This window comes from Arvicanthis niloticus, chromosome 15, assembly GCF_011762505.2.
Source record: "Arvicanthis niloticus isolate mArvNil1 chromosome 15, mArvNil1.pat.X, whole genome shotgun sequence".
Taxonomy (NCBI): domain Eukaryota; kingdom Metazoa; phylum Chordata; class Mammalia; order Rodentia; family Muridae; genus Arvicanthis; species Arvicanthis niloticus.
In genome coordinates, this window is record NC_047672.1 from 57,878,965 (window position 1) to 57,902,552 (window position 23,588).

The 23,588-nt window shown below is 42.1% G+C and overlaps 1 protein-coding gene across 6 annotated transcripts in view; it reads left to right on the top strand.

Annotated features, from left to right (window-relative positions):
* Positions 1 to 23,360, top strand: part of Akap9 (A-kinase anchoring protein 9) — a 142,505-nt gene extending 119,145 nt beyond the window's left edge. For all 6 annotated transcript variants that reach the window (XM_076913077.1, XM_076913076.1, XM_034519015.1 and 3 more), the window contains 12 exons: positions 2,260 to 2,479; positions 3,131 to 3,281; positions 8,156 to 8,824; positions 9,269 to 9,474; positions 9,930 to 10,035; positions 11,516 to 11,698; positions 12,568 to 12,768; positions 13,776 to 14,008; positions 16,063 to 16,148; positions 20,351 to 20,480; positions 20,957 to 21,096; positions 22,822 to 23,360. In XM_076913077.1, the coding sequence (XP_076769192.1) occupies positions 2,260 to 2,479; positions 3,131 to 3,281; positions 8,156 to 8,824; positions 9,269 to 9,474; positions 9,930 to 10,035; positions 11,516 to 11,698; positions 12,568 to 12,768; positions 13,776 to 14,008; positions 16,063 to 16,148; positions 20,351 to 20,480; positions 20,957 to 21,096; positions 22,822 to 22,859 (2,363 nt within the window). In that variant the 3' untranslated portion in view covers positions 22,860 to 23,360. The remainder of the gene's footprint in view (positions 1 to 2,259; positions 2,480 to 3,130; positions 3,282 to 8,155; positions 8,825 to 9,268; positions 9,475 to 9,929; positions 10,036 to 11,515; positions 11,699 to 12,567; positions 12,769 to 13,775; positions 14,009 to 16,062; positions 16,149 to 20,350; positions 20,481 to 20,956; positions 21,097 to 22,821) is intronic.
* Positions 23,361 to 23,588: the final 228 nt, after the last annotated feature.

The following is a 23,588-nucleotide window of genomic DNA, read 5'->3' on the forward strand; positions in this document are numbered from 1 at the left end:
GGAGCTGAAAGGGCTTGCTGCCCCATGGGGAGAGCAACAATACCAACCCAGGAAAGCTCCCAGGGTTTAAACAGCTAGCCTGGGAGCACACATGGAGGAACCCATGGCTCCAGCTGTATATGCAGTGGAGGATGGCATTGTTGGGCATCAGTGGTAGAGGAGGGCCTTGGTCCCGTGAAGGCTGGATGCCCCAGTGAGGGGGGATTTGAGGACGGGGAGGTGGGAATGGGTGGGTGGGAAGGGGAACACCCTCATAGAAATAGGAGGAGGGAGAATGGGTTAAGGCGTTTCGGGGGGGGGGGCAATGGGGAAAGGGGATAACATCTGAAATGTAGATAAATAAAGTATCCAATAATAAACAAACAAAAAACTATTAGGGTTAGTCGTTGTCAGGTGGGTTTAAAAAGCTATATAATTTAAAATAAACAGGTATTGCATTGATACAGTTCAGTTCATCAGGTTTATATTCTTCATTGAGAAGTCTTTTGGTCCTCTTAAGATATCTATCTAGATGTTTTAGACTTTAGAATAGGTTAGCCTGGCTGCATCAGGGTGTGAAGAAAGGCAGCAGCAGGCAAACCCAGAGAGGAGTCAGATAAGACGTAGGTGAGAAAGGGCTTTGCCAGACACTGGGCGAGACTTTAATTCCCCTTTGTGCTCAGGGGCTCCTCTTTCTTGGCTTTGCTTCAGATTCACTTTCTGAATTGTCTTCCTTTTTTTTTTTTTTATTAGACTTGACAGCTACTTACAAAAATGCCTACATATTTTATAAATTCGAATAAAACAAATATGACTAAAAAAGATATCTATCTAAAAAGGGAATCCACAATAACAGTGGCTGTTAATTTTTAATTCTTTGTTTACAGTATTGTAATGTGTCACATCCATACAGTAACTTACAAACCCCAGATACACACTGTACCAAATTATAAAATGTGTGTATTTTGTGTCTTGTTACTTCACCTCATATGACATTCTTCCAAGTTTCTGCAAATATCTCCACATTAGCTTTTGCTGCTGTGGACAGATCTCTCCACAATTCTGTGGGCAAATTCTGTGTCTTAACCTTCGGCTGTTTCTGCTGTTAGCTGTTCGAGTCGGAGCAACTAAGACACTTCTTCTACAGAGTTTCCAATACATATGGACATCAGTGTTCCCAGCTTCCAAGGAAGGGAGTCACTCGGTCATGGGATGTGTAACTTCAAATTTATTAGAGTGCCAAATGGTGTACTTATTTTTGAGAGGGTGTCATCTATCCCAGGTGCCCTTAAGGTTTATGTAGTCAAGGGTGATTGTGAGCTCCTCGTCCTCCTGCCTGTAGCCTTTTGAATGGGGGTGACAGGTGTGCACTACCATGCCTGGTCCAAACTATTTGAAAAAGTGATCATACCAGTGTGGCATTCACTAATGGGGTTCAGTGTTTTGTTGCTTACATCTTTGCCAACAGCTGCTGTTGTCAGTCATGCTGCCTTTCTCTGGGGTATGCTGTGCATACGTGAGAGGGTTTTAATTGAACTTAGATAGAGTGCTTTATCCCCTTTCTCATCATAATAGACTAGCTGCATTTTACATCTGTGTGGGCTTAGGCTGCTTTTCCTATTTTTCAGGAGTGGCATGTTTTAATTGGGCTACTCAGAGAGGGGTGTTCATCGTGTCTGCTGAGGACACGTCCTTCGTCTTTAGTCACCACATAGGTTCTCATTTAGAAAAGCTGGATCAGAGCTGGGGGTGGTGACTCACATCTGTGGTCCAGGATGTAGGGCACTGAAGCAGGAAGGTTGCTGAGAATTTCAGACTAGTCTATGCAGGCTTACAGGATAAAACCTTCTCTAAAAGAAACGAATAAAAATTAGATCGTTGTAGTCATTGTCCTATGGGTAACTCCTGTAAATCTTGAGTGTGGCTATCAGAAATTACTAGGAATTTTCAATGTGAATGGTTGGCATTCCACATATACAAATATGCAAGTTCCTAATTAAAATATCTTATGAGCATCTAAAGTTGCTTATTTAAAGTCTTGCATCCATTAGTACATTGTTACATTTTTGTCCCTCCCTTGTGTTTTTATTTCTGAAGCATTTGCCCCTAAGCCCTCTGAGAAAAAACCAGCACTATATATATTATCAGTTTGGGGGACTGGGGGCAGTTGACAATGTCTTTGTAGTAATTAACTGAATTACAAATGAGTTCTTAGGAGTAAAATACTCATCGCACAAGAGTTGCCAAGCTGTCTTTAACTGCAGTCTTTCTTCTTTATAGAACTCCGGGACTGCAGTATGCAGCAGAAGCAGTCCCACGTACTGGAACTGCAGCTGGAACTCAGCAGCCTGAGAGACAGAGCAGCCGAGCTGCAGGAGCAGCTGAGCTCAGAAAAGATGGTGGTTGCAGAACTAAAAAGTGAACTTGCACAGGCGAAACTGGAATTGGGAACAACACTCAAGGCCCAGCATAAGCGCTTAAAGGAGTTAGAAGCATTCAGGTGTGCTCAGCTGCTTTAGTTTAAGGGTCAGCGGAGGAATTGTACCGGTGGGTCATAACCATTTTGCAGATAGCACACGAAGTTTAAACAGCAGGAGAATGGGTGCAGAAGGAAACCCCCTGATGTTCCACATTTAAAATGTGATCGTTTGGCCAACACTCTGCTGCGACTCCCCTGTGCTATGACTTCTCTTCAGTCCACAGTTATTAGATCTAATTCTTGCCTCTATCTTACCACAGACTAGCTTTGAGAGATGGTTGATCTGGAGCTTTAATTGACTAGTATCTGCCAGGTGTGGGAATCAGGAATGCATAGGAAAAGGATACATCACTGGGGTGAATACTGAAGTATTCTGCCTGCCAGAGGCATGTGCAAATACACATGTTTTTATTTTGGACATTGATTTCACACACAGAAATTCACATGATTTCTATGTGTAGTAGAAGTCAAAACAAGTTAATTAGTATTATCTTTATGGCAATAAAATTATACTGTTGAAGACAGTGCTTCACCTGACGTGGGCCAGTCTGGAAGCCTTAACTTGACATACCATAGCCAGTTTATAATATACCTCTGTATTGGAGAACAAGTTCTTCTTTATGACAACATTGCTCACGAGATAACGTCACATTTACGTCTCTCCCCATTTAGGTTAGAAATTAAAGAGAAGACCGATGAAGTCCATTTCCTTAGTGATACATTGGCAAGGGAGCAGAAGAAGTCACTGGAGCTGCAGTGGGCTTTGGAAAAAGAAAAGGCCAAGTCAGGACATCACGAAGAGTGGGAAAAAGAAGAACTCGAGGTATTGTCCCACGTATTCTGAGAATCTTGTTGTAAGGCTGTTCTCCTTTAAAATGTATGCACTGTTGGCCCTGTGTTGAATACTGTTAGAAAATTATCTAGGCCTTAGTAGAAGGAAGAGTTCGTGCTGAAATACTGTGTTTCCTTCCCTAAAATCATTCCCTCCACAGCACCAGGGATGCAAGGCCCCGCCCTCAGCAGCTGCTTGCTTTGCAATACACAGATCTTCTCTCTGCCTTTTCTTTTCTCCATGCTGGCTTGTGAGCCTGTGAAGCTTCCACAGGCTTGCCGTTTGTCTTGGCTTGTAGTTCACTGGGATAGATGCCCCTCCTTCCCTGCTGTTTTGATTAATACCCTGTTAGGGTACTTGTAAAATCTGAGGATCACTACATCTGGATCTGTATAGTATATCGATGTCTTCCTTCCTTTGCCTTTCTTCCCCCTCAAATCCACTCCCGACACACACACACACACACACACACACACACACACACACACTGCCTGTGGCCACAGATACTCATGGAGAGAGACGAGTGCTGTGTTTCTTCAGGTAGTCAGTCTGTACCTTGTCTTGTTTTCACAGTGTTCTGGGTTAAGCTCACACTTCCCGTATGCTTGGCAGGCACTGCACCACCTGACCTTACCTCCAGTTCACTTTTTCCTACACTCTAACCTGAGACAGGCTCTCTTGAACTTTCTTAGGCTCCTGATTCTTCTGTCTCAGCCTCCCAAATAGTTGGGATTACATGCATGTGCCACCAAGCCCAATAGTTTTTTGTTTTGTGTTTTATTTTTTTAAGATTCATTTGTTTTTATTTTAGTATATGAGTGTTTTGCCTGCATTGTATCTGTGCACCATGTGTGTGCATGCATTAATGGAGGCAGGGGGATGGCATTGGATGTCCTGGAACTGGACTTATAGCCATTGGTGAGCTGTCATCTTGGTGCTGGTAATTGAACCCAGGCTGTCTGGCAGAACAGCCAGTATTCTTAACCTAACAACATTTTAATGATTATATGCATACAGCAAAGTTTGCTCATTGAGGGTATCTGGCCATTTTGTATCAGTGTTCTTCTTTTGAAAAAACTGAGACAGGATCTATCACATCCTACCAGTAATCTCCATTGAAGAAGCAAGAATTGTCATAATTCTGCAGCCAAATCTTGCTATTGTTTGTTCACTTCTACTTTTTTTTTTTTTTTTTTTCAAGACAGGGTTTCTCTGTGTAGCCCTGGCTGTCCTGGAACTCACTCTGTAGACCAGGCTGGCCTCGAACTCAGAAATCCGCCTGCCTCTGCCTCCCAAGTGCTGGGATTAAAGGCGTGTGCCACCACTGCCCGGCCATTTTAAATAATACTTTTTAAATAATAGATTTCATGATGTTATTGCATAAATGTATCATTCTTTTTCTTCTTTTTTATATTAATTTATTTACTTTACATCCTGATCACAGCTTCCCTTCCCTCCTCTCCCATTTATTTCTTCTCATTTCACCTACTCCTGTCCTCTCTTTTTCTTCAGAAAAGGGGAGGCCTCCCATGGATATCAGCCATCCTTGGCACATCATGTTGGAGTATGACTAGGTGCATCTTCTTCTATTGAGGTTAGACAAAGCAACCCTGTTAGGGGGAAGGGATCCAAAGGCAGGCAACACAGAGACAGGCTCTGATCCTGCTGTTAGGATTCCTCCGTGAGAATCAAGCTGTACATCTGTTAATATGTGTAGAGGGCTAGGTCAGTGCCATGCGTGCTCTCTTTGGCAGTTCAGTCTCCGTGAGCCCCTATGGGCCTAGTTTAGCTGTTTTGCAGGTTTTCTTGTGGTGGCCTTGACCTCTCCGGCTCCTTCCATCCTTTCTCCCCCTTTTCTACAGGATTCCCCTATCTCCATTTAATCAGATGACAGTTCAGCTAGGCTCCTGTCGGCTAGTAGAGCAGAATTTCATTACGTGTATCAGGGGTGGACTCTCTCTCATGGCATGGATCTCAAGCTGGGACAGTCATTGCGTGGCCCTTCACTAAATTTCTGTTCCATTCTTACCTGCACATCTTGTTGGTGGGACAAATTGTGGATGAAATATTTTGTGGTTGGGTTGTGTCCCAGTGCCTCTATTGGATGTCTTGCCTGGTTAGAAGAGATGGCCATTTCAGTTTCCTTATCCCCATGCCATGAGTTTTAGCTAGGGTCACCCTCATAGAGTGCATTGTCCTAGGTTTCTAGCTGTCACTATTGTCCCTCCTGTCACTGATTGCAGTTCTCTCCCAGGACTCTCTCCTTCTGTCTCCTCCTACTTGATCCCTCCTGCTGTCCTCCTTCACCCTTGATGTCTATTCTATTTCCCTTTCTCAGTGAGATTCAAGCATCCTCCCTTGTGCCCTCCTTGTTGCTTTGAGTCTGTGGATTGTAGCATGGTTATCCTGTACTTTGTGGCTAATATCCACTTATATGTGAGTACATACCATGCATGTCCTTTGGGTCTGAGTTACCCGACTCGGGATCATATTTTCTAGTTCCATCCATTGCCTACAAATTCCATGATGTCATTGTTTTTAATAGCTGAATAGTATTCCATCGTGTAAATGAACCATATTTTTTAATCTGTTCTTCAGTTGAGGGACATCTAGGTTGTGCCAGTATTTTGCTATTATGAATAAAGCTGCTATAAACATAATTTAGCAAGTGTCCTTATAGTATATTGGAGCATCTTTAGGGTATATGCCCAGGAGTGGCATAGCTGGGTCTTGAGGTAGAATATTCCCAGTTTTCTGAGGAATCACCAGATTTATTTCCAGAGTTATAGAAGTTTGCAGTCCCACCTGCAGTGGAGAAGTGTTCTTTTCACTCTACATCCTCGCCAGCATCTGCTGTCCCTTTCCGTCTTGTTCCTGGCCATTCTGACAGGTGTACGATGGACTCTCAGAGTCCTTTTGATTTGGATTTCCTTGATGAGTTAAGAATGTTGAACATTTCTTTAAGTGCTTCTCTTCCATTAGAGATTCCTCTGTTGAGAATTCTTTGTTTACATTTGTACCCATTTTTTTTCAACTGGATTATTTGGTTTGTTGATGTCTAGTTTCTTGAGTTCTTTATATATTTTGGATACTAGCCTTCTGTCAGATGTAGGGTTGGTTAAGATCTTTTCCTATTCTGTAAGTTGTTTTGTCCTTTTAACAGTGTCTTTTGCCTTACAGAAGCTTTGCAGTTTCATGAGGTCCTTTTTATCAATTGTTGATCTTAGAGCAATTGGTATATTGTTCAGGAAGTTGTCTCTTGTGCCAATGCATTCAAGGCAACTCCTCACTTTCTCTTCTATGAGATTTAGTGTCCAGTTGTATGTTGAGGTTGTTGATCCACTTGAACTTGGGCTTTGTGCGGAGTGATAGATATGGATCTATTTACATTCTTAAAGTCTTGGAGAGATCAGGTATACAAGGGGCATACCTAAACACACAAACATACAACGAGCTCATAGGCAACATCAAACTAAATGGAGAGAAACTTAAAGCAACAAGACAAGCCTGTTCACTCTTTCCATATCTACTCAATACAGTACTTGAAGTTTTAGCTAGAGCCAGAAGACAACTAAAGGAGATCAAGGGGGTACAAACTGAAAAGCAAGAAGTAAAAGTATCACTGTATTTGCAGGCAATATATTAGTATACGTAAGTGACCCCAAAAATTCTACCAGGGAACTTCTACAGCTGATAAATACCTTCAATGATGTGGCTGGATAAAAAATGAACTAAAAAAGAAAATCAGTAGCCATCCTTTATACAAATGCTGAAAAAAAAATAGGGAAACAACACCTTCCACAATAGCCACAAATAATATAAAATATTTTGGTATAACTCTAAACAAGCAAGTGAAAGGCCTGTTTGACGAGAACTTCAAGTCCCTGAAGAAAGAAATTGAGGGAGTTTCAGAAGATGGAAAGATCTCCCATGTTCATGGATCATTAGGATTAACGTACTAAAAATGGCCATCTTACCAAAAGCAATCTACAGATTCAATGCATTCCCCATCAAAATTCCATCTCAATTCTTTACAGACCTTGAAAGAGCAGTTCTCAACTTAATATGGAAAAACAACAAATCCAGGGCAGCTAAAACAATCCTGTATGATAAAAGAACTCATGGAGGTATCACCGTGCCTGATTTCAAGCTCTGCTACAGAGCTATAGTAATAAAAGCCGTGTGGTGTTGGTATAAACGCTGACAGGTTGATCAATGGATTTGGAGACCCAGAAGTAAACCCATACTCCTATGGACACTTGAGCTTTGACAGCGAAGCCAAAACAAAAAAAAAAGAAAAGCATCTTCACAAGTGTTGTCGGACTAACATGTATCGCTCTCTGCTGTTTCCTTCCCCACCCCCACTGCCTTCTCATGATCCCAGGCCACCCTCCACCTGTCCCTTTCCTCCCACAAACAGCACCTTTGTGTTTTAATTTCATGTTCATTCCATGACCTCTCTTCCCTCTCTAAAGATGGCTTCCTCCCCTATGCCATGGTTATTCTTTGCTTATCATGACACTCTGGAACATTATTTTCTTGTGCCTTTGTATACAAGTTTTTAAAAATGTTAAAAATATATTCCTTTAATAAATTGATAAGCTAGCATAAGAACACATGTATTTTGAAGGTTGTTATTTGGAGAAATATATTCTGCCTTATATTTAGCCAGAGAAGATTGTGTTTATATCCTTGATGCAAGCAAGCCATTTGGCTATCTAAATAATTACCACTGTCTACTGGATAACAATCCTGTCTTCAATTACCAAATGTTTCCATGTTGCTATTGCCAAAGTCATGGTCATATACTTTAAAAGTATTTTTAATATTAATGTGTTCATCCTAAATTACATTTTTACTTCAAGGATCTGAAATTTTCACTTGAGGATCAGAAACAGAGAAATACACAGCTAAACCTCCTTTTGGAACAACAGAAGCAGCTGCTAAATGAATCTCAGCAGAAAATAGAGTCACAGAAAATGTTGCACGATGCCCAGTTATCAGAAGAACAAGGCCGCAACTTAGGGCTTCAAGCTCTACTGGAGTCAGAGCAAGTTAGGGTTCAAGAGATGAAGAGCACCCTAGACAAGGAGCGGGAGCTGTATGCCCAGCTGCAGAGCCGTGATGATGGCGGGCAGCCCCCGCCAGCCTTGCCTTCTGAGGACCTACTTAAAGAGCTACAGAAACAACTGGAGGAAAAGCACAGCCGCATAGTAGAACTCTTAAGTGAAACTGAAAAATATAAACTTGACTCCTTGCAAACACGGCAACAAATGGAAAAGGACAGGCAGGTCCATCAGAAGACACTGCAGACAGAGCAGGAGGCAAACACCCAGGGCCAGAAGAAGATGCAGGAGCTGCAGTGCAAAGTGGAAGAGCTGCAGCGGCAGCTCCAGGAGAAAAGGCAGCAGGTGTACAGGCTGGACCTGGAGGGCAAGCGGCTGCAAGGGATCATGCAGGAATTCCAGAAGCAGGAGCTGGAACCTGAGGAGAAGTGGGCGAGTAGAGGACTTGTACACCAGAATCTTAATGAGGTAAGGTTTTCTTGCTTTTATAGTGTTCATGAGGTGGTATTAAATTTTGTTTCCTTTACAGTATTTCTGAGGCAGTATTTATGGCTCAGTAGGTTAGATCTGCAGGCCTGAGTCCAGTTTTAAACCCATGTTAAGGAGGAGAGCCAGTTCCACAAAGCTGCCCTCTGATTCCAAATGCACCCTGTGGCGTTGGTACCCTCACATCTTTTTTTTTTTTTTAAAGTTATGAGTAAATTTAATATTTTTAAATACCCTTCATATTTTAAAATATTTTTAAACTTCAAATACTGTTATCCAGTTACTTAAATAGTTATGTTCAATTCATCCCAAAATGGTGTCTGTAGAACTTTATCTGGAGTGTGGGTGGTCATTTTGTTCCCTAGAGAAAGAAAATGAAATGCTAGTCATTTGTGAGTGTTTTCCTTCTCTGTCTGAAATTGTCAGCCAGCCACCTGGAGCTTCACTGATGATCGGACTAGAAATTGGGTTCTTCAACAGAAGATGGGAGAGACCAAAGACACGAACTTCACAAAGTTGATTGAAATAAATGGAGGAGAACTTGACCATAATCATGACTTGGAAATGGTCAGACAGACACTTCAGCATGTGGCTTCAAACCTTCAGCATGTAGCACAGAAAGCCTGCAGCAGGTTAGACTTCCTCCTGTGGGGTACAAATGACACACTTGACAGATCAGCCAAGAGTGACAAAATGATGGATTTTGGGTTTTTGTTTTGTTTTGTTTTGTTTTTGTTTTGTTGAGGCCAGGTCTAACTGTGTAGCCCTAGGTGACATAGAGACCAGGCTGGCCTCAGACATGCAGAGAAATCTGCCTGCCTCTGCTTCGTAGGAGGAAAGGCACACACCAGCACATGCACACCACAGAAGAGATGTTTTAAAGAGAATGTGTGACTACTTTAGATGGTATTCTGTAGCAGAAATTACACTTCTGAAAACAGCTAACCCCTTGAACGAGAAAAGCTAAGTGATAGATGGCCTCTAACCACTAGTGTGTGTTAGTGGAACAGAGCAGCCCCCAAGCCTAAGTGTGTGTTAGGAAGTGTCACTGGGAGGTCTGGTTTCACTTTTTGTCTTTCTCTTAAAGGCTACAATTTGAAACAGCAAGTGATGATGCATTTATTTGGATTCGGGAGAATATTGATGGAATTATTTTGCAACTACAGAAACTAACTGGCCAGCCAGGTGATGAGGTAAGACTTTTGAGGGAACAAAGATCAAATACACTATAAATAGTTCGAAAATTAGCAAACTGTTTTGTAAGGGTCTTGATTGTTTTTGTTTTTGTTTTTTTTTATTTGAAATACAGTGCCTCTCTTCTCCCCAAGAGGCATTGAGAGTCGAGGGGGATTCACATTCATTATTGTTGTTATATAATTAGTCTCTTACACAGTCAAAGCTTCTTGAGAGGGGAGCCTGGCCTCCCTGTCCTGCCTCCCACGAGCTCGGAGTCCTGCCGGCGTCTTTCTTCTCAGTTGACTGCTCTGGGGGGCTTTTCCCTCCCTCTTTGTGGCTTTGTACATTTGACACTTTTTTGGCTTTTTAAAAATCTTTTTGCCTATTTGAGACAGGGTCCCTGTGTGGCCCTGACTGTCCTGGAACCAGCTATATAGACTAGGCTGCCTTCAAGCTCACAGAGTTCAGGTTGCCTCCTGAGCATTGGGATTAAAAGCCCAGCTGTACTTGCTTTCTTAAATCCTGTTTTCCTTGCCTTCTGTGTTTCTGCTCTCACCCTGCTGTCAGCCAGGCATGTCTGTCCTTTTTCTTCTTAGTCTTGCTTTTCTCTTAACTACAACTGTGAAACCTCCCATTTCCCATGGCATGACTCTCCTGTCCCAGGTACTGCTTGAGGTCCTGGGATTCCATGAACAAAGTGACCAGAGTCTTGGCCTTGTGCAGTTGCTGTCTGTTGCAGCAGTTCTGTTGTAGCCCTGTGACCCATGCAGGAGTGTGTCCAGTGAGTTACTAGACATCTTTGGGGAAACTCTCCAGTGGTGATCCCTCAGGAGCCTCACACACACATTCAATCTGAACCTTGTCTTCTCTTCCCCTCCCTCCCTCATTCCTCTTTCTAGTTGTCACTCAGTTTGGAAAGCTAGGAGGCATCACAGACTGTGTTTCTTCCCCCTTCCCTGTATGTATGAGCAGACACAAGCCATGTAAATGTCCATTCATATGTCATTTACTTTCTGTCTCTGCCTCTATATTTCCTGTGTAAACCGTTACAACTTTCTTACCAAACTGCCAGGTGCTATGGTCATGTATCTTTCCCTAAGCTGCTCTACCTTGTACACTGCTGCCAGAGGAATGTTTGTAAACATGTCAGTTTTGTTTGTGGTGGCACCTCCTAAAGTCTCCTTGGCTCTCTGTTGCCGTGCTTAGGTCTGACATAACACACAGCAACATTTAGTCTGACAAAGCGCTGTTAGTTCCCTCAAAGTAGCACACTCTTACCTGAGCCTCTGTCCTTCTGGGTGTGCCTGTCCTGCTTCCTGTGCCCTCCTTAGCTGTTAGCCTGCTTGGCATGCTCTCACTATTACCAAGTACCAGTTCATGGAACCCGTGTCAGCACCTGTTAGCTTTTACGGGAGTTACTCGCGCGCGCGCGCGCGTGTGTGTGTGTGTGTGTGTGTGTGTGTGTTTGTATATAACCTTGTGCCATTATTTTTCCAGCACAGCTTAGGACCCCCCAGTTCTTCCTGTGGCTCCTTAACTGAAAGCCTAATGAGACAAAATACTGAGCTAACGAGACTTATCAACCAACTGACGGAAGAAAAGAACACCTTACGGAGCATAGTCATAAAGCTGGAGGAGCTGAACCGGTGTTACTGGCACACAGGAGCCGGCAGAGACTGTGTATGTCTGCTTTTAGAAGTGATTCAAAGTTAGGGACTTCTCTCTAGCTTGACCTTTAACCATAGTCTAAAAATACCATGTACGCATCTTATTAGAATATGTAGAAAATAATATATATGATGACAATAGTAATAAAAATACCTATGACTGGGGGCGGTCTCTCTACCACATTCTGGGTTCTATGCATACAGAATGGTTCATCTGCATTCAGCTTCTACATGAGAAAACCAAGTCAAGTCAATCTAAGACGTAAACATGTATGTGTTGCCTGAACATGGATACATGAAATGTGATGGTCCTAGAAACTAACTGTTGTTCTCTCCAGTCACTAGTTACTAAGTGAATGACCAAGTGAAAGATGATGTTAATCTGGGCAGGGTGATACATGCCTTTAATCCCAGCACTAAGCTGCAAAGGTAGACAGATCTTTGTGAATTCAGAGATAATAATCTGGTCTACATTACCACATCTCTGACTAGCAAGGATTAGTGTTTCTTCACCAGTGAGATTCTATCTTCTTTTTTTTAAAGGCTGTTAAATTATGTATTTCAAACGCATAAGGTAGTCTCTGAATTTAAATTCGTTGTAAAGCTACAAAGAAGAGCTAGTCTCTCTATTCACCCTTATATTTAAAGGTAGAAAAGACCGGCAAAACAGCTGCATAGTGGAGTAGCTACTTATTCATGTGGCTACCTTTCGAGTCCCTCCCTCCCACCCACCGTCTCAGTGGTGTGTAAGACTGAACACTTAGACCCAGACAGTGTGATTGTGAACTTCCCTGTGGGGCTGGGAGGCCGAGGCTGGGTCGTCCATTGTGATTTAATTCAGTCATCTTTTTGAAAATGATCTGATAGGCCATGTCTCTGCAGTGTTCTAGGTTTTCATTTATTGATCCAGCTGACATCGAAGCCATAATTGCTTCAGAAAAGGAAGTCTGGAACAGAGAAAAGTTATCTCTTCAGAAAGCTTTGAAAAAGGCAGAAGCGAAAGTGTATAAACTAAAAGCTGAGCTACGAAATGACGCTTTACTGCGGAACCTGAGCCCTGACTCTGAGCACGCTGCCTTGCAGGTAGGCAGCGCCTTGCATGCTCATGCATCGCTCCCGCTGGCCATAACTGAACAGACTACAGAAATGTAGATGCTTGTTCAGGCTGTCCCTGTCATGCTGGCAACAAACTGTGGTAAAGCCGCCTTGATCAGTTAACCTAGTCCATAGTGGAGAGGAAGACAAGGCCCTGGAGTATTTAATCCAACTATGCGGTGGACACAGAGGGACAGACAACTATGGATAGACACAGAGGGACAGACAACTGTAGATACAGAGGGACAGAAAACTATAGATACAGAGGGACAGACAACTATGGGGTGGACACAGAGAAACAGACAACTATGGATAGACACAGGGACAGACAACTATAGATACAGAGGGACAGACAGACAACTGTGAACACAGAGGGACAGACAACTATGGGGTGGACACAGAGGGACAGACAAGTATAGAGTGGACACAGAGGGACAGACAACTATGAGGTGGATACAGAGACACACAAAAACTTATTTAACAAGTTAAATGGATGAGTAACTGATTTTTTAAAAAATGAAGTCGATATCTTTTAAAAGATTTATTTATTTTATTTATATGTCTATTTATATGACTGTACTATTGCCTTCTTCAAACACATCAGAAGAGGGCATCAGATACCATTACTGATGGTTGTGAGCCACCATGTGGTTGCTGGGAATTGAACATAGGACCTCTAGAAGAACAGTCAGTGCTCTTAACCACTGAGCCATCTCTCCAGCTCCAGAGTGGATATTTTTAAAACATTCATGATGATAAAAATATTTGCAATAAATGTGATTAACAGGGCTAACCCTAAAATCAGTACAAACACAACTCTGATTAGAAGCTATACTTCAGAGGTACTCTTCTCCTGTCAGCTTGCCTGTTCCAGAAAAACAGCAGCCTGGCATGTGGCCTAAGATGTTTCTCTATCTCTCGAGGTAGTTTTCCTCTGTAGAACAACTCAAACGTCTTCTCACTGACATCTTTCTTCTTTTCTCCATTAAATATAGAAAATTTATAATAAATACTTGAGAGCTTCAAGTTTCCGGAAAGCTCTCATATATCAGAAAAAATACCTGCTGCTGCTCCTGGGGGGATTCCAGGAGTGTGAAGACGTCACCCTGGGGGTTCTTGCCCGAATGGGGGGACACCTAGCCTTGAAGGATCCCAAGACAATCACCAGTCACCCAAAGGGATTCACCAGGTTTCGTTCTGCCGTCAGAGTGTCTATTGCAATTTCAAGGTAAAGTCTTGAAGAAAATTCAGTTTGGTCGTAAGCCCACTAACGAGACGCATGTGAAGTAGACACTTTAGAACTGTACACTACTTACTTCTCGCCACGTTTTCACCCTGGCAGCAGAATCTGTTCTGGGTAAACCCTAGAAAATGACTTTCCAGGTATAAGTAGCTGCTCACTCCTGTCCCAGTCCATGTTGTCCTTAATAAATAAATAAATAAATAAATAAATCCAAATAAACTTAGCTGGCACACATAGGTATACAAGGGAAAGGATGGATGTTTTTGAAAAATTACTGCTAAGAGTGGTATATATGTTTATTTTCTTCACTGTTAAAATAAGCCACTCCATGGTGCCCAGCTGAGGAATGCCCTGGTTTAAGCCTGCTCAGGCAGGGATTGGACTAACTTTTCCCTGGCAGTCCAGGCTGGGACTTGGCATTGGTGCTGCTAGTGGCTATAGAGTGAAGACCCAGTTGACCCCCCAGCCCCAACAGACACCTGGGCTGCTTGGACTGTGCTTCTCCATCCCCTTTGTCGTTACACAACCAGAGTCTAAAGGAAATTTTGTTTTTATTAAAAAGTTGTGCCAGTTGGGTGACATCTGGTACTTCTTCAGAGCGGGGCTGTTTCTCTTCTCTCCTTTTTTCTTCTTTTAACTTTTACTTTGTGTGTGTGGGTGTCACACCCATGTGTGTGTCTGTGTACCACGTGTGCCTGGAGCCGGCCGAGGCCAGAGGAGGGTATCAGATCCCCTGGGTACTAAGTGGGTACTGAGCTCAACAAGGCTCGCCACAAGAGCAGCCGCTGCTTCTCACCTCTTCGAACTCTTTCTAGCCCCTACATGGCAATGTCTGAACGGCTTCCAGTTAAAAACCTCTGTCATGTTTTCCAAAGAAAACTAAAAACCTGGAAGCTGTTCAGAGACTGTCACCAAGGAATTCAGTTCACAGATGAGGCAGGAAGAGGAGAAAGCTGAGGGAGCACAACCTACAGGCATGGCAGCCAGGCAGGAGCTCAGCCTCCGTCCGCCATGGCAGCTCTACATTGGAGCCAGGGTTTGTCTTACTGCTGGCTCTGCCCTGCCTACCTCTTCCAGTCCTCACGTTAGCTCCACAGCCCCACAGCCCCTTCATCACCTTGCAGGGCAAGCCCAATGGATGCATTAATAGACAACTCCTGCCTAATGTCATCTCCCTTTCTATTGGGAGAGAGTAAAATGCACAGACCTCAGAGACACAGAATGGTCTTCAGAGGTGACAAGAGTCAGCCTGTAATGCTGAGAAGTCCAGAAGGCTCCCAAAAGCTACTATCAAGCCCTCACCTCCCTTCTTTAAGGCATGGTTTGAGATGGGGTTTTATTATGTCACTCTGGCTGTTTTCGAACTATGTAGACCAGGCTGGCCTTAACTCAGAGCTCTGCCTGCCTCTGCTTCCTGAGTAAAAGGGTTTCCCAGCATGCCTGGCTTATCCCTTTCTCTTTGCCCGGCTGTAGGCTTATGATATTTTAACCCTCCTTAAACTGAACTCTGAAATTGGAATTAAGAAATTACAGCTGGTACTCCAAAAAGTTCCATAGCCCAGGGCAGAATGGGCAGCCAGCAAGGGATTCAGCTAGCTGGTGACACCTTCATTCCTTTTGAAAGCACCACTGATTTTTTTATCCTGATCACAGGGTCTAACACTCTCCCCGTTTCCCTGGCCTCCTGTTAATGCCTGTTGAAATGTGTCCTCTTATCATCTGTCTGACGTCCTTTCTCTCCTTCTCTCCATTACCTTCATCCTCTCTTTGCCCACTGTTTTCTGTCCATTTTTGCCCTTCATCCCCTTCTGCCCCACTTATTAGAGACACTGGCAGTGGCCTCTTGGGGAGTGAAGGGAGGCCATGCCCTGCGCTGTGCTTGGAGAATTGACATAAGCCAGTGGACTATGTGTCGTTTAGCTGAGGTGCTCATGTGACTGTGGTAAAATGTTTGTGTTCATAATTAAATGCCATGATTTTATGGGATGTACATGTTTATACTTATTATGACTTTGAGATTTTATGTTTGGCTCTTTTAGAATGAAATTTTTGGTGCGACGGTGGCAGCAAGTGACAAGTGCTAGTTCCATCAATATTAACAGGGATGGCTTTGGACTGAGTCCAGGTAAGGTAGAAAAAAATGGCATAATTTCTGTGTATGACTCTGAAATTGCTAATGCTGTTGTTATCCAAAGATAGTGAGTACAAAAAAAATGGAGCTTTTTTCCTCTTAATTCTTTGGGTTTATAATCTCGTATAGCTACTTTGTGTGTTCTCTGTCTCCTAACAGTATCTTCTCCAGGCTCAGCTGTCACCAATGTTCTTCTCAGTTGGCTAGCCCAGGTCACTTTCAACTGTCTTAACCCTGCTCAGTCCCTCCCCTCCCCTCCCCTCCCCTCCCCTCCCCTCCCCTCCCCTCCCCTCCCCTCCCCTCCCCTCCCCTCCCCTTCCCTCCCCTCCCCTCCCCTCCCCTCCCTTGTTTCCTTGTCTCTTCCTCTCTCCTCTCCTTTCTGTATCCCTCTCTCTCCTCTCCCCTCACCTCCTGTCCCCTTCCTCTCCTCTTCTCTCCTGCCCTTCCCTCCCCTCCTCTTTTCTCCCCTTCTCTTCCCTCCCCTCTCCTTTCCCCTTCCCTCCTGTCCCCTTTCTCCTTGCTTCTCCCCTCCCTCCCCTCTCCTCTCCCCTCCTCTTCTGTTACTTTTCTGTCTCCTGGACCCTACTTCTGCCTACTCCTCCTCCTCTCTCCAGCTCCTTTCTCATTCTCTCTCAGCCTCTGCTACCTCTTATATCCTGTTCTTAGAAGTCCAATAGGCAACTGCCACTGAAGAGGATAGGATCACTTAAAGGGCCAGACACATAAGATATTTCATCCTACACTTCCCCCATTTGTTTTAGTTACTTAATTAGACAGTTTTGAAGCTGCTTCTCAGTTCTTCCCAATGTCTTTTCTAGAGTTCTCGGGTGTGTGGTGTGATCTGTCTGTTGATCTCTCAGGAGCACATCCACAGATGAGTTGAGGACCTAACAGGGATGCTTCTCTTTCCTGTAACTTGGGTACTGCTTCTTGAATCTTGTTTACTCCTGTTTTGTCCTAACTTCTAGCATCTTGTATATAGGAGTTCCTCATTGAAGTCTCTTAATCTCTGTCCCCAGCTCTGAACCTTTGCTTGCAGTTCTGCTCATGGGCCTTTGGTTGCTTTGCACTGTGGATGGCTCTGTATAGCAGGAGACCAAAGTCCTACTCATGGGCCTGTCTGTCGTTAGGTGCTGAACGTTTCTTGTCCAGGCTTTTCTGGCTGACTATGGAAGGTCTGGCTCTCTTCTTTCCTCTTTCTGGGTCAATGTCCGTGATTTTCAGAAGACGTTCACTGCTCAACTCTGAGTCTTATTAGTTTGATGGTTTCCACAGCTTTTAGTTTCCTATAAAAATAAAAATAAACGCAATACATTCATTGGCTTCCATTCTGATGTTAACACGTCCTTATAGTACACAGGCTTATTAATCCCACAGTTTTTTCTATAACCCAGTGTCAGATGCTGTTGTTCCTTTCACATTAATGTTCAGAAAATTTAAAGTTAACAGAGCACTATTTAGTCTATCCCTGTCTTTATTCTTCGTTTTTGTTTTATAAGGTATGATTGCATCTTTAAACAATTGCTTGTCCTGTAGTATACCTATAATGTGCTTTATATTACAATATACAAAGACTTACTTCATCTTAATGGATACATATGCAGGGGTATTGTCAGTCTTAATTTGTACAGGTATCCCCTACAATAGCCATTACTTCCAGTAACTGTATAATTACAGAATCAGTCTTTTCAGAAATCAAAGCAGTTGCCCATTGAAACTCTGAGGATGTATCAGTGGTACAGTGTATAAACTTTAGTTTTCCAAATTCTGCAAAATGAAACACATCTATGCCAGACTTCATTTCTGCTACTTCCAGTGGCCAATGGGGTTTGGTTATACAAAGAACAAGTAGGACATTTTCTTATAATTTTCTTGGCATGTAGCCAGGTGATAGAAATTTTTTTTCTTTAAATCTTTATTGTTAACTTATTTTTTTCATGAAATATTGATGCTTTTAACATATTTCCTATTAATAATTAGTCAATTTCTTCATTTCCTTGGGCTAATAGACCTAGCAAGACTATACAAGACTGAATATGGGTGATATATAATGGATATTTTCTATATCTGATTGTCTGTTGCAGTTATATAAATAATAATGTTAATTCTTAATTATGAGGAATAAATTCAGCAGTTTCTATATGCAAACAACTCTTTTTGCATATTGAGAGTCAGTAATTAGATGAAGAGGTTCAGGAAGATCTAATAGAACCACACACATTGCATAGAACTCTGATGTTTGAACTGAAGTATGTGAGCTTTGAATTACTTTGCTTATTTTTTTTCTGATTTATAACCAGCTATTCCCAATTTATTTGCATCAGTATAAAATGTAGGTGCTCCAGGAATTGGTGTTCCTTTTACAATATGCGGGAGAATCCAATTAGTTCTTTCTATAAACTGAAGACGCTTTCTTTTAGGATATTTACTGTTACTTTCTCCCAAATAGTTGTTACAAGCTCTTTGCCAGTCTTTATTATTACCCATAATGACATAATCTAAGCATTAGTATAAGGCAGTATGATTCCTGCTGGGTCTGACTATTGATGTAGTCCTATTCTCCCATTTATAATCACATCAGAAACCTTTTCTATATAAGTCTTCACATTTTTACTTTCTGTGCTAAGAAGATCTGTTCTAGAATACTATCTTCCCTTTGCATAATTGAGCCCAGTCGGATAATGACTCTAAGGCAAAATAACCAAAATACGGTCCAGTTTGGGATCTGTGCAGTCCACATTCTCATCCTGCTGTCCTTTCTACTGAAGTTAACTCTTTCTCTGCTTTCTTTGTTAGCTGTCTTGGGCTGTTTAAGTCTGAATCTCCTTGTAATGTTTAAAACAAAGTACTTAACTCATGAGTTGTTAATCCTGTGGTAGGCTGTATCCAGTTAATATTTCCCGTTAATTTTTGAAAATCATTGAGTTCATAACTCATATGTTCTGATCTGTATCTTTTGTGGTTAAATTTTTTTACTTGTTTTATAACCTTAGATAGTGGATAGAATTTCCTCTTTATTTTATCAGAAGCAATCTGAAAACCGCAACACGGCAAAATTCTTTTTGTTTCACCAACCATTTTCTCTAAAGTACCTGCATCTAAATCACCCAACAAAATATCATCTACATATTAGATTGAGGAAATTGCCTATGAATTATTTCTAGCAGTTGTTGCACAAAATATTGACATAAAGTTAGACTAACATTCCTTGTAGAAATACTTTCTACTGATAATCTTTTTACAGGTTGAGCATTTTTATATGTAGGCACTGCGGAGGCAAATTTTGCTTTATCCTGCTCTTCCCAGAGTATAGTAAAAAAGCAATCTTTTAAGTTAATAGCTTTCATAGGCCATGCCTTAGGTAGTGAAGGCAAAGGAATTCTAGGCTGTAACTGAACCGTTTTGTTGGATTACTTGATTCACAACTCTCAAATCGGTTAAGATTGTCCATCCCCTACCCCCGATTTCTTTTTTTCTAACAAATATATGGGAATTCCATGGCCTAGTAGACTCTTGAGCCTTCAGCTGCTCTACTACCAACTACTCAAGTGCCTATAATTTTTCTTTAGTTAAGGGCTATTGCTCTTTCTACATTGGCTTCTTATCCATTTTAAGTGTAGAGCACAGAATTAGAGGACACACTACAGTGTCAGTACTGTGCCATGTTCAGGTGTTCTTATAGCAGGGCAGCAAAGTATGCTTGGTACCCTGAGAGTATTTTGGGATAGCCTTGAACTGAGGTGGTATTTTTACCATAATAAGTTGTGTTAGCACAAAAAGTTAGCAAATCTTGATTTCATTGGTTTTGTTTCCAGGAAAGGTAGACTAGTGAAGATAAGATTTGGTTACATAGTATAGTATTTTTATCCACATTTTCCCTCTAAAGCACATACTCTCAGAAGCACTGCCCCCTTTTATCTAGTAGCTACTAGGTATTTTACAAGGGAAATATTCCAATGAGTTTATTTTCTTTGAAGCATAGTTCTTGATACCAGAAATAGTCATATTCAGAGGTAAACAGAAAACCACTGAAAGGCTCTTTGGTTTGTACTGTTCTCTTTTAGCAAGAATTGAAACTGGCTGTAAATAATACATAGTGTCATATACTACTATTCTTTTAAACCCTTACTGGTATATAGGTGTCTTCTGAGGCTTGGTACTTTTTTCATTATGGTGACTTATTTGGATTTATTTAGGCATTGAAAAGATTGATCCATTCTCTCATTCTCCTGGTGGGCTGGAGCTGTATGGAGAACCAAGACATGCAACATACCGCTCAAGATTTGATTTGGACTATCCTAGGTCTCCCTTACCATTGCAGAATAGGTAAGAATTTATCAAACAAGGGTGGAGTAAATGATATTTCAGAGAGAAGTAGACTGTTAGAGCTTATGACGTTGCATTATGAGAGCTAAACATCTTTAGTTACATGTAGTTTCTCTGTCTTAAAGCTTAGAAGCAGAGCTACTTTTTAGTTTGTAAATGGTTTCTAAAGGCATAGTAAACAATTGATAAGCTGTTTAAAAATACATGCTGTAGTTAGACATTTGAAAAGTACTGATAGCCGTCCATTACAAAAAAAAGAAGGTAACGCTGTAGACCTGTGACAAGTTTCTTAACACAAACCCTGCATATTCTGAGCACCTCTGCAGGGCTTGTGCTGGGCCTTCTCATAATGGCATCTTTGGATCCAAGTCTGGATCCATCGCTCAGGCAGCGTGTAGAGCAGCAGGGACTCAGGTTGTCAGTTTTATTGCATTGTTTCTGGCAAATTGGATTCCTGAATATAATTTAATCCATAGGTACCCCGGTACTCCAGGAGACTTAAATTCTATTTCAATGGCTTCTTCTCAACTTCACCAGTACAATCCTGATAAATCTCTGACAGATTACGTCACTCGGCTAGAGGCACTGAAAAGGCGACTTGGAGCTATACAGTCAGGTACCGGATCTTAACCACTTCTCTGTAGCGGCAATGTAGATCCACTCGTGTGTCTCTAACTCTCCCACGTGTTTCTGCAGGTTAATCAAATCTTGTAGCTTAGTGCAGAAGTTACCCAGTTGTCCCAGCTTAAACTCTTTATCACACATTATCCTAAATGTGTTCCAACAGCAGCCCTGACCGTGTGATTTTGTACTTCATTTGGGTTAGACAAAGTGCATGATGGGTACCATCTGCAAGGTTCTCTTGGCCCAGCATAGAAACTGTTCCTAAGTAGCACATGGCAGAAAGCAGCGAGGTGCAGATGGTGGTGCGAGCCCTGCCCTACTAAGCAGGTGATGCAGTCGTTGTCTCCACTCATTGTCCTTCTGCGTGGCCTCCCAACAAGCCTCGCCTTGTAAGACCCTAAGCATCATCATATCTCCCCTCAACATATGAACCATGTTACGTAAAGATGAACTTTAAAGGGGTGGAGAGATGACTCAGCAGTTAAAGGCGCCTGCCTCCAAGCCTGAGCACCCGAGTTCAATCCCCACAACCCACAAGGTAGGAGAAAACCAACTCACCTACACACAGAGACAGATAAAAATGCAATTTTTAAGACTTTGTAAGAATCTTTTATTCTCCTCAGAACTATACACAAATTGTCACACTTTATGTAGAGGTACGTTTCATTCATGATAAGAAAATTTCCCTGCCTTCATTCACTTACTGCTGACCCAAAGACTGAGTCGTTTTAGTTTAAGCCATTGTGCTCGCCATCTGTTTTGATGGATTTGTTTTTGTTTGCTTTTTAGTTATTCTGTATGTATGGGTGTTTGGTCTCCATGTGTGTCTGTGCAAAGGCCGGAAGAAGACATCAAAGCTCCTAGGACTTAGTTATAGAGGAGTATGAGCTACCAAGTAGTTGCTGGGAATCAAACCCAGGTCCTCTGGAGTGCTTCCAACAGCTAGACCATCTCTGCAGCCCCTGGCTATTCTTGAAGGACTCTGGGAATCAAACCCAGGTCCTCTGGAGTACTTCTAACAGCTAGACCATCTCTGCAGCCCCTGGTTATTTTTGAAGGACTCTTTTTCTATTAATACCGTGGACTGCAGTTATTTAAACGTAGTTTAGCTTTCCATTCAAGAAGAAAGGTATTTAACCCAAGTAACCTTCAGAGTGCTCATGAAATATATTGGCACTCTCCTTTCCCTTGCTATCGGGAGTCAAGGTGACCTCTAACTATAGTCAGCCTCTTGGAGCTAAATTTAAGCTTAGGGCTGAAGGTGGCTTTGTGTGAAGAACACACTGTTGTTTATAGAGACCTACTTGTGGTTCCTAGCACCCAGCCCTAGGCAGCCCATAACTGCCTGTAACTCCAACTCTGGGGGATCCAGCGATTTAGAGCGTTCTGTGCTACACACAAACAGGGAATGGGGGAGTGGGGGGGGGTTAAGTTCAGGTCTGAAACCATCGGGTTTTCCATTTGTGTGTGTGCACATCTGTGCACATCTGTGCCACAGCATGTTTGTGGCACTGAGAAAATTTGCATATTGGTTGTCCTTCCAGTATGTGGGTTCCAGGGATCAAACTTGGATTGCTGGGCTTGGCAGCACCTTGACCATTGAAACATCTTCCTGGCCCCTGACATTTTGAGATGGTGTTACACAGATCCATCTGCCCATATTAGCTGGCTGCCGTTATATAGGTAAAGTCTAATTGCTTTTTTTTTTTTTTAACAGGGTCAACTACTCAATTTCACTTTGGCATGAGGAGATAATCCTTTGAAACATTAACTGATTATTAAATAGATTCCCTTTTGTAAATCAATGGCTCTTTTGTGCTTTTGTATTGTGAATATTCAATGGGACCAATACATACACAGCTTATGATTGTATACAAATCCTTAGCAGCACATGAAGACAAACTGGAGTTTGTGTATATAAGCATTGTGTGTTCATGCACAGTAATCATTAAATTACATGTATATTTGTGGAATGCTAATTTAAATGATTAAATTATAAACTTTGTGTATTTATGAGGTGGGTGAAAAGGTTAAACTTTTCCAAAGGGCCGTGCTGCTGGATGGGTAGCTTGTGGTGTCCTGCGCTTTTCTTACAAAGCTACTGAAGTTACATGTTTCTGCTTAATGTATTTGCTACTGGTGATGAAGACAACATATCACTTGTAGAGACCTATTTTTGTATAATGGTCGGAGTTTTGAACTTTATGGGTATTTTGTCAAGTACTGAAATAAAAAGACCTCACCATTTTCACCGAACTGTAGTTGAACCTTCTTGACTTTTCCCTGAGCCACAACTCGTGGTCCCTGTCATCTTATTACTTGTCTCAGCTCAGGATCCAAAAAGTGCTTTTCTCTCTCCTTCCATTAAAGAGCATCTTTAATGTGCCTTTGTTTTCAACACTAAGGTGGCATTAGTGTTTATGATTAGTCCATGTTTTATTACATTTAGTGTTATGTTCAAAGAGACTTACAAATCTAGACACA